The sequence below is a fragment of the Bos mutus genome, chromosome 16 (genome assembly GCF_027580195.1).
Source record: "Bos mutus isolate GX-2022 chromosome 16, NWIPB_WYAK_1.1, whole genome shotgun sequence".
In the NCBI taxonomy this organism is placed as follows: domain Eukaryota; kingdom Metazoa; phylum Chordata; class Mammalia; order Artiodactyla; family Bovidae; genus Bos; species Bos mutus.
Window position 1 is genome coordinate 16,859,278 of NC_091632.1, and position 17,196 is coordinate 16,876,473.

Here is a 17,196-nt window from a genome sequence, read left to right on the forward strand (position 1 = left end):
AAAACATACAGAGTACAGAAAAGATTCAACTGTTTTCTCTGAAAAAAAAAAAAAAGTTTATTGCATTTGGAAGTCAATAGATATCTTTTACAAAAAAGGTTAGAATAAAGATCTCACATTTGTAAAGGCACATATGAAACATTTAACAGCAATGACAAGGGCAGTGAGAACATAAAACAATACACAACCAGAACCAATATCTAAAGACTTTATAAAAACAGGTAAGAAACAGTGCAAAAATACTGTCAAAAGTCAGTTTCATACACTTTATAACTGTGTATAAAACTGGCAAGCATAAGCTTATTTACTGATATAAAAAAAGCACATAGAAGAGCATGCATAGATTTATTTAAGGCTTTTAATATCATCGAGAGAGAGTCTATAAAAGTGAAGTTGACATGTGAATATTAATCACTCCCCAACTCAGGGAATGTCATATAAACGTCTCCGCCTTCCTCTCTCCTTACAACTAGCTTGTCATAATGAGACTGGACTTCCATCTTGCATGGTAGCAAGTGGACACCTCGGGGAGAAGAATGTGTTCTCAGGATCCCAAGTCCCCACTCTGGAATGCATGTCTCACAGCAGTAACTCGATAGGCAGTTACATGTCCAGGTCAGCCCATGCCAGCCAGCCACGTGCGGCTGACAGCCCTGCAGTTCAGTGGTGTTGGATGTCAGAAGGCTTCTGTGGACTGACTCAAGAACCTTAAGAACAAACCGGTTTCTACATTAGGGACTTGTCTGTACATCCGAAATGAGGCCTATTAAATGTCAACTGGCTTGAATGATATAACAACTGACAACATATTAAAGACAGAGACCAAGGAAAACTTCAAAATACTGAATTAAGTAGCACAATTATAGTCCAGTGAAATAGATTAGCATGTTACTTGATGTAACACAGGTTATATAAGGTTACATATTTAATAGTCATCTGCATATGTAAACCCTTTTTTATCCCATTTACATATATATGCTCAAGCAAGTCAGTTGACTACTGAAGGAACAAAGGACATACACAGGAAATCATCTCTGATAAAGAGTAACCTTACTTTTGAAAGGATAAGTTCGATAGATTTTAAAGATTCCAAACTGGCAAGAAAGTTCAGTCAAAGGAAGTTGCAGTAACATTTTACAATGTTCACGTCGGGGGCAGAAAATGGCTCTGAATTACAGCTCTCAGTTCCAAGCTGAAGGTATTTATTAGCTAACACTGCAATTCAGGGAGGTGGGCGGCCCCTGAGAAATGCTGAGAATACCAGGCACCTCTGCTCTGAGAGCCAGCCGAGCTCAACTCAGAGCAGGACTCCTGAGCTGTTAGCCAAACAGTTCCACCCCAAGGTACAGAAAGACCCCAATCCAATGTTTCCAGGCTTGTCCCCAAGACCTCTCTCAGGTAAGGTGGGCTCTCTGTTTGCCTTGAGGAGGAGGTTGGGAAGAAAGGTCCCATCACAGACTGGATGAATAGCAATCCTGCCCCTCCCTAGACAGCCTTGCAGCTTGTAAAAAGTCTGCAAAGAGCCCAGAGCTTCACCCGTTTCACCAGACCATCTAGGCTGTGTAGAGGCCATGATGAAAGGAACACGGTCTGCAGGAAGGGGCTGGAGACGATCTGACCACACGTGTATCATTATGCCAAAGGCAGCCACTGGGGATCCATAGAAGGTCACCTCAAAATAATCCTGAGAGACTGCTGCAATCTTTGTTCAAACAGGACTGATCATTGAATCCAGCTTTTCTTTCATTCCTTTCTAGTCCTGAACGATAGTGTCAATCACCAAGGGGAAAGAGGGTGGAAGGTCAGCTTCCTGGTTGCTGACAGCACCTGGCTATTTTCATTCTGGTTACTTCCATTTGCCAGATTCTATTCCTTGAAACCATGCAAATGCCAGATTTTACTTTTTGAAACTATAGAAGCATGTTAAGAATTAGATTTCCTAATTTTATAATTTGGAGAGATTTTAAAGAGTGATTCCCTATGACTAGATTCAACTGTTTTGTAAGGGTTGCACCAGAAGGGTAAGGAAGGAAAAGGGGTTGCTGTCGAGAGCTGCTCCATAAAAGCAAATGAGAAAAGGAAAGATCGGCACGCGGGGTACTCTTAGAAAGGAGAGGGTGACATCAGAAAGTATTCCCACTTGTGCTCTCAAGTGAGCCAGGGAACTGCCATTATGTATTGACATCTTCCTGGTTCTCATGCCCTGATTACAAAGACGGCATGCTGGGAAGGGGGTGCTCCACTCTGCAGCCACCCCGGGGGCCCCCAGGAGGGACACAGTCAAGACGCCCAGGAGCTGCGATGGCTAACTCCGGAACCGTGTGGATGAGCAAAACATTCTGCTGAAAAGGCTGCCAGCAAAGGGAGGGCCACTAGCAAGCAAGGGGAGGGGTCTTCCTGAGCAGTGGATCGAGGCAGGCATCGGAACCCAGAATGTTCGTCAAGCTCTCTCACAACAGCGAGGACACAGTTTAAAACGACCAGCGAGGGTGGAACTGATCTTCCCACTGCAGTGAGGTCTTGCCTAGGAGTGCCGCCTCACTTCCACCCCCCTGACCTCGCAGAGAAGGACGGAGTAGGAGAGACACCCCCGAGTTCAAAAAGTTCTTTGTGAGTCCAGAACGTTTTCATAGCAACTCCAAAGCTGATCTAAAAAGCCTTCCTCTTCCTCCCCCCCATTTACAGCTCTTCTCTGGGCAAGCTCCTGGTGTTCTGGGGAAAGAATGGTCTTGATGGCTCAAAGCATGGCAGAGGGAACAGACACTTTCTAGACAGATGCTCATCACGGTCAGGCTTGCCCATTGGCTCATGCCCTCCTGTCTTAAAATGTCCTTGAATTTATTTTTAAAATGGGAAGGCTGACCGAAGCTGAACAATAGGAACTGATGCGCATCCTCCCTTTTACAGCACAAACAACAATAAATTATGCAGTCTTGTGACATCCATTGGGTGCCAGATATTCAATGCCAGCCTCATGGACGTTTTAATAGAGAACTTTTTAGTCTGGCCTTGAGAAAGAAGATGCAGCTATAATAAGCTGGAAAAAATAAGTAAAGTAGTGAGCTGGTAAAAACACCTACCCATCTGAGTTTCTAATGGAAATTCAAAAGCTCAGAGCAGGCAGGATAAAGGTTGAGTATTGGGCAAGCAGGTCATTGAGTTTCTCAGGATCTTGGGAAGAACAGCAATTTTCAGGGTAATACATATGAGTTGGCAGAATTTGATTGAATACACCTGCCCATTTCTCCCAGGAATGTTGCTGCTCCTTTCAATAGTAAGGTCTTCTGCCCCCAAATGTCTTAGAAGCTGAGGCAAAGAGAAGGACCACTCTGCTACCCTGCTCAGAGCTCAGAAGTGTCAAACATAATCTTAACGTCCTGGAGTTGGTAGGGCCAACTAGGACTATTTCAACCCTATAGACCCATAAAGTTCTAGACCAATGGAGATTTTGTGCAGTCTCCATGAAAACCCCAACTTTCTCCATTGGAAAGTAGTGCTAGATGAATTGTTACTTTGCTCACAAAAAGAAATGACTAAATAAGAGCATGATAAATGCCTGATAAAATCCATAGGCCATAAAAAACACAGTTGCAGAAGAATCTTTGGTAAAACATGAAGAAACTGAATTCCCACAAAGAGCCACCTTAACAGCCCAACAGGAATTACCTGGTGCTTCTAGAAGTTTCTTACTCTAGGATGCTGACAGTTATTCCCAACATGAAAGAGGAATGAAGGGTAGATTAACACTATATGCCTGTGACTCAGTCCCCATTCCTTGAATCTAAGCTCCCTGGCAAACATATTAGAAGGCCCCTGTGCTTACCCACCCTTTGACCTCAATTGATTGACAGATTCCTTCCCCCTCAAAAAATCAATAATCTACGCAATTTCTCCATCATACACACGACTGGACGTGGGGAAAAGATTTGAAAGCACACTTCGCTTTGTCGCTCTGGACACCTTTGGGCCCACAGATTATGTTCCATAACCACTGGGCTGAGGCCAGCTAATACAGACTATACATCAAGAAAGAACAACAGCTGAAAATCCCCAGACATGTGCCTGATGGCCAGCCCTGCTTATGAGAATCCAAAGTGCACTGACATCTCTGCAAAGTGTGACTCCAAGCCCCAGGAGACAGCCCACTCACCAAGTGAGGCGAGGGTCACTGCAACAAGGCCACAGGTTCACAGAGAGAACCCAGCGTACACGCTTTCATGTTCATTAGCTCTTGAGAAAAGACATATGGCGCATTGGGATCCAGACTAATCAAGGGGAAGAAACAAACTATACATATTAGGTTGATCCAAGTGAATTTTCTGTCATTGTAAATTTAAAAAATGGTCCAAATCCTGGAAATTTCATAGGAGTCAACCTGGAAAAGGAGAAGAAAGGTCGGCAGCTGGATCAGAGTGCTGACTTACTGTAGCCATCAGTGTTTACAGAAAGAGCTGAGTGTGAGCAGGATAAAGGTTAAAAGTGTCCTGGGCAGCCAATGGACAAGTCCCATGGGACCCCGCCCAGTAGAGCCCACAGGGACCCTCTATCCAGGCCGATGGAGGAAGGTGCCAGAGGACCAAGGGACTTGGAGGCAAATGACTAACGACAGTCAAAAAAATAGTCGTGCTTTTCAATCTAGGACCACAAATGTTGTAGAAGTAAAGTTCTCTGAAGTTTATTACTCAAAACAGTCCACGTGGAGATGTCCCTGACCTTACTGTTCTCTCCAGCTGAGGGGAGGAACTCAATTCCTTGCCTATAAAGGGACCAGCGATTGGCATCCCTGCGTAAAGCCACCAAATCCTTATCTGCTTCCCATCCAGGGAAAGAGATGGGTCTAAAGATAAATACAGCCAAAAGGCGGTGTCTCCTTAGAGCCTCAGGATTCCAGTCAAGCACAGCAGGACATGGGCTGGCTTTGCTGGCAGCCTCAGCCTAGCTCAAGGATGAAGACATCAAACTCAGCTCCCCCTGGGCCAGGGACCACAGCAAACAAGCATGAACCCTGGGTCAGCACACCCAAATGAGCCGGATGAAAGAAACAAGACATTTCAACCGGAAAAGCTGCAAACCCAGAGGCCTGAAAGTGTTGGCGGCCTTGTGGTGACATAGTGTCTTTTTTTCCCCCCTCCATTTTTTATTTTCTCCCCACTGCAGCAACAGACCCCGGCAGCCCCAGCTTCAGACTTGCTATGTCGTCGGGAACTCATTCCAAAAGCTCTAACTAGATAACTAATTTAATACACTTTGCTTCAAGGTTTATTCCTTGGCTTGCTTCCCAGATATAAAGCATCTCTGGGCAATTATGATGCAGATGCCGCTGAAAGGACTTTAAATGGCTGCTGCTAATTTAACAGGAGATAGGTTGGCATTTACTGGAGATGCAAAAAGGAATGCAAAACGGGCTCAAGGACCAAAAGCATTTGTTTTTAAAAACAAAATATCGGGAATCACTTTTAAATGTTTTCCTTTGGGTTTCAATATAAACTCTGGCTAGGAAGTTGGATACCGAACCTACTTCTCTACATTTTGTGCAATCAGGAATATTCCCTTGGCACCAAGTGGCAACATTGGTGAGTTGAAAGGATGTCCAAGAGTGATGGGCTCAAAGAGACTGCACATCTACTCGCTGCCCACATGAGAAATCAACAGTGCTCACATGGGGGCTGAGGGAGGAAAGAGGAATACCGATGTGGTTCATCAAACAATAAGCCAGTAACTGCAGACCAACCGTTAAAACATCCCTAACGGCAGAGGATCCCAAGGATGGAAAGTCTCTAAGGAAAAGGAAACAAGTTTCTCTCTGCCTGCTGATGATCCATGTTCTGAGCATCTCCTCGTGAGAGCTATGAGCTCTGATCCACTGAAAATACATGTCATCCCAGTGGTTTTCCTTTTTCAGATCATTCAGCAGAATTCCAGACCCTAGGGGGCTCAGTAGAAGCTCTACTCCCGACTGATTCTTCAGTCCTTGGAGGAGAAGGGAAGAGACCCTCCCTCGCCAGATACTCTTGAGTCCAAATACAGACTCAGGTGTGAAACTGAGTTTTTCATAGCTGGCCAGGTATGAAACCAAGTTGATTTATACTCCAAAGCCCATCGGGAATCAGCTTCCACACCTGTTTACTGTTGTGTGGTGACTGGAAATAACAAAGGCGCACTCCTTCTGGTGGGTTGGATGCCATTCTTTCCATGTATTTACAGCTCAAGAGGGGGAAAAAAAGCAGCGGAGGAATACATCATGGAATACCCACAAAGGTCAGTTTTAAGACAAAAGCCACAACTGAAAAGTTGTACCAAGAAAAGCCAGATGACAGAAGAATTCCCTAAAGTCAGCAAGAGGGAAAGCACCCGGAACATGCTTTATTTTGTACTAACCTATGAAGTTCAGGACAGTGACCAGTGAACCAACGGTGTTCTAGTTTGGTCACTCAGCATGTCTGACTCTTTGTGACCCCATGGACTATAGCCTGCCAGGCTCCTCTGTCCATGGGATTCTCCTAGGCGAGAATACTAGAGTGGGTTGTCATTCCCTCCTCCAGGGGATCTTCCCCACCCAGGGATCAAACCCGTGTGTCTCTTATGTTTCCTGCATTGGCAGGCAGGTTCTTTACCACTACAGCCACCTGGAAAGCCCCCATCAAGCCACAGGAACCCCCAATATAAGAGAATAGTGTTGTTTTTCCCCTTCAGAAATAGGGTCTTAGTGCTTTATATTTTAGGATGCACTCATTTCCTTGCCATCTTTGATTTGGATATGAGCAATAAGGCTGATGAATTTCAGGGTTGGTCACAAATCTGGCTGCAACTTCACCAGAGATGTGTTCCCTTCTGCCTCTGCCCCACAAAGGACGCACCAGCCAACCCTCCCTCCATACAGCCCTGTTTACACTGCAGATCAGTCAAAATGTGGTTCAAATGAAAAGGACTATATTATTGTGAAAACTGCCATAGGATGATTCACAAGTTATCCCGAAAGAGGAAAAAATAAATTATCTCATATAAAATAGTACACGATGTTTGTGAGTGATCTTGGCTCCCGCCTTCAGGGAGTCCGTGGCCTCTGCCTGCTCCGGCCATCTGCGCCCTGCTGGGAAACAGATGTTGTCTGGAGGTGTCTCCCCATCCGTGAGATGGAGCTGGGCCCCTCTTCTGGGAACTGCCGTCGGGGATGCGGGGGTTAAATGAGTCTGGAGTTTTGGAGAAACTGGATGAGGACTTGATAGACAAACTTGTACTGAGCGATGGTCTGGATCATAAACATTCTTTGCTCCCTGAGGAGCCTCAGCATCATCGGTACTTCCACCTTCTGCAAGAAAAGAAAAGATTCTGAGATGGTGGGCTGGAGGGGCTTCCCTTGGGTCATTTCTCATTCCCTTACCTGGAATGAGGAATGTATTTACTCGCAGCCCCTGTACAGGTACGGGAAGAAGCCAAAGACCGCCCCCTCTAGGTTACCCCCATCGAAGACCGTGCCTACAGCTGGAGAAGCTGGCTGTCCCGCACCACTGGTGTGATATTTTAAATACAGACCAGTCTGTTAGAGAAGACAAAGAGGCTGGAGTTAAACCCAGCTGGTTCCTCTCAAGGCTACCATGGCCCAACGGGAGGATTTAAGCCAGTTTTGGGTCATTTCTTCCTCTGTGATATCAGGATACCAATGCTTTCCTTTAACGCCATGCGGCCTTGACCAAGTCAGTGATGGTTCCTCAGCAATAACACGGGATGATAAACCATACCCAGCTCATAGGATCAAGTGAAGAAGCGCATGTAAAGCATTTAGCACAGTGTCTGGCACACAAGAGCTCTCGATAAAGACTACTCAGTGTCTCAGTCTTAGTGAAATAAGAACACCCGTGCCCATCCTGCCATCTTGCAGGACCTCGGGTATAACCACGTGAGATCATTTGTGTGTAAACCTTTAAAATGTCAAAGCACAATCTCTGGACACCAGTCTTGTTTGGAGTGATCGCCTTTAACTAACAATATCCTGAGTGTTAAATGAGATGGCCTGAGTGTTAAATGAGATGGCCTGTGTGTAAATCCTTTGCGGATCTCCAATGGAGAGGAATGAAAACGGTGGGTCATCGGTGTCCTGGTGCGCCCTCCCTCCTGTCACTTCCATCCTCCTGGCCCAGCTGGGGCAGAAGCACCATGGAGTCCGTGTGCCATCGTGCCCTTGGCACACGCGCCCCCTGCTCTGGGAGCGCTTAGTCCAGGGGAACAACCACACCCAGGAAACTACCAAGGACTCAGCAAGCATTGAAAACAGAATAATAAAAACTAAGTCATATGTCTTCTCCTCCTTTACTTTCCAAAGTCATTTCAGCTATTTCCAAATTTTGTGTAGCTACGATACCACACATGCCGTCCTATTTCGTTGAGCTTCTCCGCAACAAGTTAAGTAACACACACCACAGATTTAAAAGGGACAAGTCCCTGGTAATAAGGAAAGAGAAAAAAGCATGTGAATCCTCAAACTATTAGTCAAAATACAGAGCCTAGACCATAAGCTTCTGATGGTAACTAGTGGGTCTGTGTCTAAACTATATTCTGAAGTACCACAGAGCACCTACCATAGCAATTAACACAATGCACGATGAGTCTTGTTCTGTGTGGGGCCCTGAATGTAGGGATAGAATAAGACTGTTTCTACCTTGTGCCCATCAAAGGCTTTGACAAGAGAGGCAGAGTCACATAGGAGCTAAGAGGTCCTCTCCCTGTGCCTCAGTTTCTCTTTGTTAGATGCAGGTTCTAATAGGGATTCTCCAGGCAAGAATACTAGAATGGGTTGCTATGCCCTCTGTGGGGTCAAAGAGAGTGAGACATGACTGAAGTGACTTAGCAAGCTCGCACACACTAGTAGGGCCTCTCTCATAAGATCACTGTAAAGGCTACGAGTTGTAAGGCTCTTGAAATAGTGTTGGCGCATGTACAAGTGCTCAGTTGCTTCAGTTGTGTCAGACTCTTTGGGACCCCATGGACTGCAGCCCACCAGACTCCTCTGTCCATGAGATTCTCCAGGTAAGAGTGCTGGAGTGGGTTGCCATGCTCTCTTCCCAGGGATCTGACCAACCCAAGGATTGAACCCAAGTCTCCTGCATTGCAGGCAGGCTCTTTACTGCTGAGTCACCAGGGAAGTCCCAGTGTTGGCACATGGTAAATGCTAAACACATGTGAGTTGTGGTTATTATAATATTTTCATGCTTCTCGTCATCGTCACCACCCCCTTCATCATCTCCACCACCCCCTTCACCATCTATATTACCTCCTCCACCACCACCATCTCCTTTCCTTCCACCTTCTCCTCCAATTCCACCACTATCTCCTCCAACTTCCCTACCTCTATCATCATCACCACCACCACCTTCATAGCGCCACCATCACTTCCATTTGCATCTCCGCCACCACCACTATCATCATGATCACTACCATCTCCCTAACCTATAAGACTCATCAAGGGTGGTTTACTAGCTGATGTGGGGCCATCTGGGGACAAGACCAAGGTTCCCCTGGTCCTTAATGAAATCCTTCAACCTGCCTTGAAGATTCACTCCCACAGGCTCCGCTGTCCATTGTCCCTAACTCAAGGAATCAGGAGGCCGTTGATGCTTTCTCTACCTTGTTTAGGAGGCATTTTCTCCCCTTACTCTATGAACAGGGGAGGAGGGAGTAACCGATTCAGAAAAGCAGCAAGATCAAGACATCTTGCTTTGTGGCTAGTGAGAACCTGACCTTTTGTAATCTAGCTGATCGGGGACAGGCAGCCAGGAGAGAGGATCACAAACCATGAAACTGGTGCATTCTGGAGGAAAAAAATGTATGGGCATTGAAATGTTACAGCCAACACCCAGTCACCAAAGGCAACAGGACACACAGAAGCTTCTCGGGGCAGCCCCGGAGATTCCCCTCCCATTGCTACCTCACAGCTGCCCAACTTCACAGTAAGGATCTTCGCTCCGATAAAAAGCATCTCCCTGAGAAAACTCAAACTCTATGGATTATCGACTAAAACATAAAGTATCCGAGATCCAGAAAACAGGAAAAGGAGATGGGAAAGTTTAGACAGGAGAAAAATGGGACACCCCATTTTATACTGATTTAGCAAAATCTTTTGTTTAAAAAAACAAAGCAACGTGGTCCCACTCCTAAAGTAAGGGTTTGAATTTTACTAGACAGGCCTGAAGCAGAACAAGTAGAGAACTTTTTTCTCCCTAGCCATCTACCAATAGCAGTTATGGGAAACGGCACAGATAAGGCTGACTATATTTGTGCTAGGGCAAGGGAAGTGAAAAATATGAGTCATCTTGCTATCTTGGAATATCAATGGGAACAGAAGTCGTTTTTGGACTGACCACAGGTTCCCGTAAAGAATGTTCTGGCACGCAGCTAGGCATTGAGGAAATCCGCTATGTCTGGATAAACCCCGTGGAGAGTCTAATCCCTGCAAGCCTTCACCAAGTCCACACAGGGTGTTCGTGGCCACATCCCTCACTCTGCACCAAGCTGGCTCTGACACGTGTTATTTATGTTCCCCTGGGCCAATGACATCTGGTGATCGATGAGCCTTCATGTCATTGCATTAGTGAGGCTCAGTCTTTGATGGGTCTCCAAAGAGCGCTCAGAACAGAGCGATCCTCCATGTCAGACAAGACAGAGAAAATAGCTTCTCATACTCGAAAAGGAGGAAAGGGGAGCACAGGAGGATACGTGGGGAATGGAGAAAAGAAGGGGAGTTTGTCAAAGAAACTGACATGAGGACAAGATCTCTAAGTGGAGAGGGGACGATGAGGCTCTTTCTCTTCCTCAGGAACCCACTGGTGCCACCAGGGGAGCTTGGATACGCTGCAGTCATACGTACCCTGTTTCCACTGTCTCTCAATCCATCTTCCTAGCACTGAGTGGATCTGCAACTCAGTGGTAAGCCATTATTCTAATAGAAACTCCTAGAGATTTCTAGCAGTGACAGGGAAGCAAACAACCCAGAAATCTTCCGTTAGAAAAAAGGATAAAAACTCACAGGAGATGATGAGATTTCTGTGATGGAGACTCAACTGATTCTGTGATGGGCATTTCATTCCCCAACAGAATGTTTGTTTGTTTGAACAATAGGCCACATTGATATAATCCCTCTTGTACTTTTTAACAGCATAAACATTCGTATGTACAGGCTGAAAGTTTCCAAAATTAACTTTTTATAGGCAGGGAACTTAAAACATCCTTTGAACATGTTTAAACTTGGCACTGACTGTTTTCCTAGATGTTTCAATATAATAAATTTCATGGGGCAATATTTAATCTGATTTTTCAAACCACTGATGCTACTGAGCAAATACATATATTGTTGGATAAATTCCTTCACAGAACGTGCATGATAACATCTCCTGATTTTAAAACTACCATTTCAAAAGTCTCCTTTGATTCGCCAAGTTATACAATTTGGAAATTGAACAAGAACCAAATGACACTCGGCGTTTGGAGGCAGAGTGAAGACAAGAAATAACTCGGGGCCAGGAAGTGAAGGACCTCATTTCAAACCTTGGCAGCAGTGCTTAAGAGCCACCTGGCACTGGGCAAGTCATTCGATTGTTTCTGGCCCTCGGTATCGTCATCTCTAAAATCTGAAAACGGACACAAGCTGCTATGAAGAATCCAGCTAAGAAAAAAAAAAAATTAAAGCCATTTAAACCCCCTAAAGCCTCATGAGAATAGAAGGCAGATGACCTGGTTTTTAGCCTTTGATTGCTGTTTTCTCATCTCCACAAAATCAAAAGTCCCTCAGTGTAACTCTGACCTATAGCAAGAAGGGAATGCCATGCGCCGTGTGGGCACAAATAGCCACAGCCCACGTCTAGCGGGAAAGACCCGAACGTGTCTAGCCTGGGCAAAGGCAGGCCATGTCTCTACCCTCAGGTCATCCACCCAGCTCTGCTACACACCACTGCCAACCTAGACAAGAGCAGACAGCCTCCTCAATGAAACCTCCCTCTGAAGAATGAAACAGGTTTTTAAAATACACACAATTTCACGGAGGAGTCAAGCCAAAATACATCCCAGAAATGCTTAAGACTCATCTAAACTATATGGACTGAATAACCCACCATGGAGAATTACCCACAATAAAACCAGACCTTCTACAAAAAACACTGCAGACTTTTGGAAGTTGATGCCAGTGACGATCAGATTTTCTAAATGTTTCCTTTCTTACACTTTGCACTCTTCTTCTATATTATTTGGGTCTCTACACAGAGCAATGAAAGGGAAAGACGATAAGGAAGATTGTAAATGTCAGAGTCCAGGTGAGAATCACGGGTCTGAAAACTCTTGTTAAGAGAGGAAACTAAGCGTGGAAATGGAAGGGCACAGGTAAAAGGTTGGCCGTGGTGTAGCCTGGCCCCAGAGGGGAATGATTCAGAAGCCCGGAGAGACTTACTTCATTATGCTCCAGGCAGTAGATCATCAGCTCAGAAAGGATGACCACGCCGGTCCTCCCCACCCCGGCGCTGCAGTGGACGACGATCGGGGGCCGCAGGTTCCTGGTGCCTTCCAGCATGCTGTTGGTATGGCGACGGACTGACTGGATCTCCTCCAAGTAGGCTGCAAGACAAAATGCAAATCTCATCACTGAAGTCCTCCACGGCTTTGCATACAAGTGAGGGGGGCAAAAATGACGGTGAATTTTTTTTTTTTAAGTGACAATAATTTACAGTTCTTACAAGACACTAATTATTTGGCTGGTACCCACTGTACAGTCCTGGATCCAGAAAGGACCAGCTGGGAGTCAATTAGTCCATGGGAGAATTTGTTCTTTAAATTAAATAGTTCTTTTTTTAAAAATTAAATTCTGTTTTCCCCTCTGCAAATCCCAAAGTCCCCCAAGCAGATGATTCTCGACATTACTTACAGCAATTCCTACTATTAACAGACTGGGATCAGAACACCAGCTAGGTCCCCTTGAAACGCCCGCTTGTCAGAGCCAATTTCTGGTGGGAAGAGCATCCATCTGCCCTTTCCTCCTTCCCTTCACTGAGCGAGTGAACATCAGCTGAGGCTTGACTCCATTTTCAGACTTTAAAATAGACTTTGGGGAGCCTGGTTTTCAGCTTGGATCCCTTGTGGTTACATAAGTAGCTCAAGGTAATAGCCCCCCTTTTTTGGAGGCAATGTGTGGGTTGGGGGGTGCCACCTCCCTCATTGCTTCCAACATCTGCCTGGCCCCACAGGGCTATGCAAGGAACTGTTTAATATTCCAGTTGGTCACAAATGAAAAATTAGTCAATCTAAACCTTAAAGACTTTTTTTTTTCATGATCACAAAAAAAGGGAAAAGAATAATTGTAATCCTCGTACAGTCTAAGAATCAGAAAAAGTCGATTCATAGTTGAGATTTTTATAGTTCAGGGGAGAAGCAGAATTGAAGGTTCTTGATGCTCAGAAAATCTCGTTCCAGTGCAGCAGCGTAAAATCAAATGAGGAGAAAAATTCACACTGCGAAAAAAACTGTATTCAAACCATTCTGATAATGTAAAAGCACCAGATTATATACAATGACTAAGAACTCCTAATTTCCTTTATAACCTTATTTAATTAGTAATCTGAAGTAGTTTTACCCAAATGAATGTTTACTACCACCATCAGTGATGTAAAATGAGAGAACAAAACAAGACGGAAGGCAATCTGAGGTGACTACATAAAGTAGTTGCTATTTGTACCAACATGAGCTAAATACTGAGCATGGAATCCCCTTCACAATTCTTTTTTTCCCAGAGATATTAGGCGATGAACATTCTCTGATGGCAGGCAATGTTCACATACAAGAGACAAGGCTTTTCTTGTGTTAAATTTAAGGAGAGAAGTGAAAAGAATATTGATCAATAAAACAGATGCCACTATCAAATGGAATTTCATGGAACACAGAGAAATTAGATTTCAATGAATTCTTTCTCCAGCAATCATATTAATAAAGTTTCTTGAGCTGTAACTCAGTGAAGACCTCTGGAGGCTGGAAGACAGTTTAACTCAGTTACTCTGCATCCAGGCAATCTAATTTAAACACAAACAAAAATCTCTTAAAATTCTTAATGACCTAAAGAGCCATCATTTCTAAGACCCTGCTCAGCACACTTGTCCTGAGTTTCTTAGAAAGGTAAACTAATTAATACTATTTAAATTTTTTCTCTATTTTTCAGTAATTTAGATTTACCTTTCTTAAACTGGCTCAGATTTAAAAGATTTGATTGTAATTTTAGCCATCTTATAAATTCAATCTTTTATCAGAGCTGTTAGTCAACCATCTGATGGATTTACTTTTATTGGTTCCAATTTCTAAGTCTTGCTTCTAATAGCAATTAGCAAAAGATTACCAAAAAAGAATAAAAAGCACACTGTTACGAAGAAAGAAACTTCTGCAGAGGTCACCATGCTCCTTATTAATATTTGGAGCTATAGGTAACTGTCGGGCCTCAGGCAAAGCACTAACCCACTCTAGATCTTGTTCTAGGTCCTCTGAGTCCAATCATCTTTCTTACTTTCAGTGTCCAACTCCTCAAGAACCTTCAGCGCACTAATGGGGAATGAAATACCTGCATCAGAGTCTTTCTAGCTGGACTTATGAAATGGCACTTTTAGGTTTTTGAAAACTTATTCTCACTTCTCTTCCCCACCCCTCCTATTCTCAATGAGTTATCAAAATGAAAATCAAGGTTTTGACATTCAACATCCTCCCTTTGTGGTGGTCACAGGTCCTCTGCCAGCTGGTGAATCAACAACTTAGCAGGTATATAATCAATAATCTGCAGGGCACCCTCAGACCTCCTTCCTAGCTGGGTGAGGAAGCAGTGGGGTTTCCCACAAGTGCAGGATGTTTAGAGGAGTCTGTGGAAAGGAAAGAGGGTGCTACAGCTAGCACCAGAGGCATCAGCTCTCACCCCAGACTGTGATCACTGGGCTGCCTTCATCAGAAGACTGAGAGAGCCTTTAAAACAGAGACCGTTTCATCTCTGCATGCTAAGAGCCGGATTCAGTGTCTGGCACATGGTGGACACACAGGCCCAGGTGCTGGCCTTTCAAACAGCTCCTGCATACAATCTGGATGAATTAGTTTCTAAGACGATCATAACTTGAAAAACATACATAAATGAATGAATTTGAAAATGACAGTTTCAAACACTACAGGCTGATTTCAATAATTATCTTTATAGGTAGCCACCTATCTTTAATCATCGGTATGAGAAACTACTGATGAGGATTTACTGCTGTAGGAAACGCAAGGCTTCTGAGATATAAATCCTCCTGAGAAATTTTTAAAGTCTTTTTTTTCTTTATTGCTCTGTTTTTTTTTTTATTGTGGTAAAATATATTTAATGCATAACATAAAATGTACCACTTTGATCATTCGAAAAGTACATAATAACATTAAGTATACAGTGACAGTAAGTCTAGTCACAACATTCTGCAAACATTACCACTATCCACTTACAGAACTTTTTTATGGTCCCAAACAGAAACTTTGTATCTATCAAACTATAACTTCCTATTCCCCTTCCCCCTAGCTCCTGGTAACCTCCATTATGCTATCTCTATTAAGTTGCCTATTCTGGGTAAATCAACATAAGTGGAATCACACAGCATTTGTCCTTCTCTATCTGGCTTATTTTATTTAGCATGTTTCCAAGGTTCCAGGACGTGCTATGTATCAGAATAGGTACTAAAGGTCTAAATCAAGGTAGAACCAATTAGTTTACCATATTTAGCTCACTGCATCAATGGTAAAGAGAATAAAAGTATTAATCTTCTCTGCTCTACACACACTATATAAAGTACTATATATTTCAATGTTATAATACTTTCACTACCTAAGAGAAAGTATCCTCTCTTTTCATTTCACCTCCAACTGATAAGACCATATATGCTGTTGGTAAAACTCCGACTGGGAAGCAAAAACTTACACAAAAATCCTTGGACATCCTCTGGGCAGCCGTGGTCTGGCCAGTCAGTATATTGCAAATGCCACACGGTCCTTTCCTGCCCGGACAGAAGGTGCTTGACCTTCAAGCCTGTGGTTGCATAGCAACCGGAATCTGTTCGGAACTTTGTGGTGACCTTGAACTTGCCATAGGTGGCTGAGCTGTGCTTGGAACCCAGTTTGGGCCAGTATCGGTGGCTCTTGGTTCGTCCGCCTTCCTGAATCACACAGAGAAGCAAAATTGGACAGGAGTCAACGGAAGTTCTTATCCTCTTAGTTTTAAAATCTGAGGACCACAGAAAACCTGAATGCCTTCTAAGTCACTGACTCAGTAACATCATGCAGTGTTTCCCCACAGAGCAGATTTCATACATTTTAGCTAAGGCGACTTAGCAGCAGCAGCAGCAGCAGTAATAAGATTTACCATGCAGTTATATCAATGGAAAAATGTAAAGATTCCCAGCCAGGCTGCAGTTGAATGTTAGAAGAGCCAGAGTAAGGATGAGCCAGAGATGGGAACAAGCTAGGCACTGTGAGAACTGCAGGAAGGTCTTCAGTGTGGATGGCAAAGAGGAGGTTAGTTAGAAAGGCCTTGTGGTCCGTGGCAGGAAGTAGGAATTTCATGCCATGGATGATAGGAAGCCGTCCAAAGGTGATGAAATGACCTTAAGCAGAGGAGTGAGAGATCCCAGTAATCATTCTAAGTCATGCATGCTAAGTCACTTCAGTCATGTCCAACTCTTTGTGACCCTATGGACCGCAGCCTGCCAGGCTCCTCTGTCCATGGGATTCTCCAGGCAAGAATACTGGAGTGGGTTGCCATGCCCTTCTCCAGGGGATCTTCCTGACCCAGGGATCAAACCCATGTCTCTTATGTCTCCTGCATTGGCAGGAGGGTTCTTTACCACTAGCGCCACCTGGGAAGCTCCCATTCTAGGTCATGCTTCTCATTTCATATGCTTGACCCTGGGTACTACTCTCTGTTACCCCCACCAAGCAGTGACACTGTCTCTATCATCTGGTGTCAATCTCCTTTTTTTTTCCCCCCCAGCCTGATTCATTTAATTCCATTGCAACTGAAGCAGAGGGGAAAACTGGCTCTACCCCCTTGTGCTCTCTCTTAATTTTATAATCTTTTCTGGGGATATGCATTCTCAGCCATTTACAAAAACAGGGTCTGTTTTAAAGTTTTGCAGAATTTTGCCATCACAGGGGTGGGAGCGGGGGTGGATG

At 44.3% G+C, this 17,196-nt stretch overlaps 1 protein-coding gene across 1 annotated transcript in view; it reads right to left on the reverse strand.

Annotated features, from left to right (window-relative positions):
- Positions 1-42: 42 nt before the first annotated feature.
- PTPN14 (protein tyrosine phosphatase non-receptor type 14) overlaps positions 43-17,196 on the reverse strand; it is a 196,340-nt gene continuing 179,186 nt past the window's right edge. The window contains exons 17-19 of the mRNA XM_005901280.3: positions 15,947-16,181; positions 12,434-12,597; positions 43-7,309 (exon numbers count right to left, since the gene is read on the reverse strand). Of these exons, the coding sequence (XP_005901342.1) occupies positions 7,181-7,309; positions 12,434-12,597; positions 15,947-16,181 (528 nt within the window). The 3' untranslated portion in view covers positions 43-7,180. The remainder of the gene's footprint in view (positions 7,310-12,433; positions 12,598-15,946; positions 16,182-17,196) is intronic.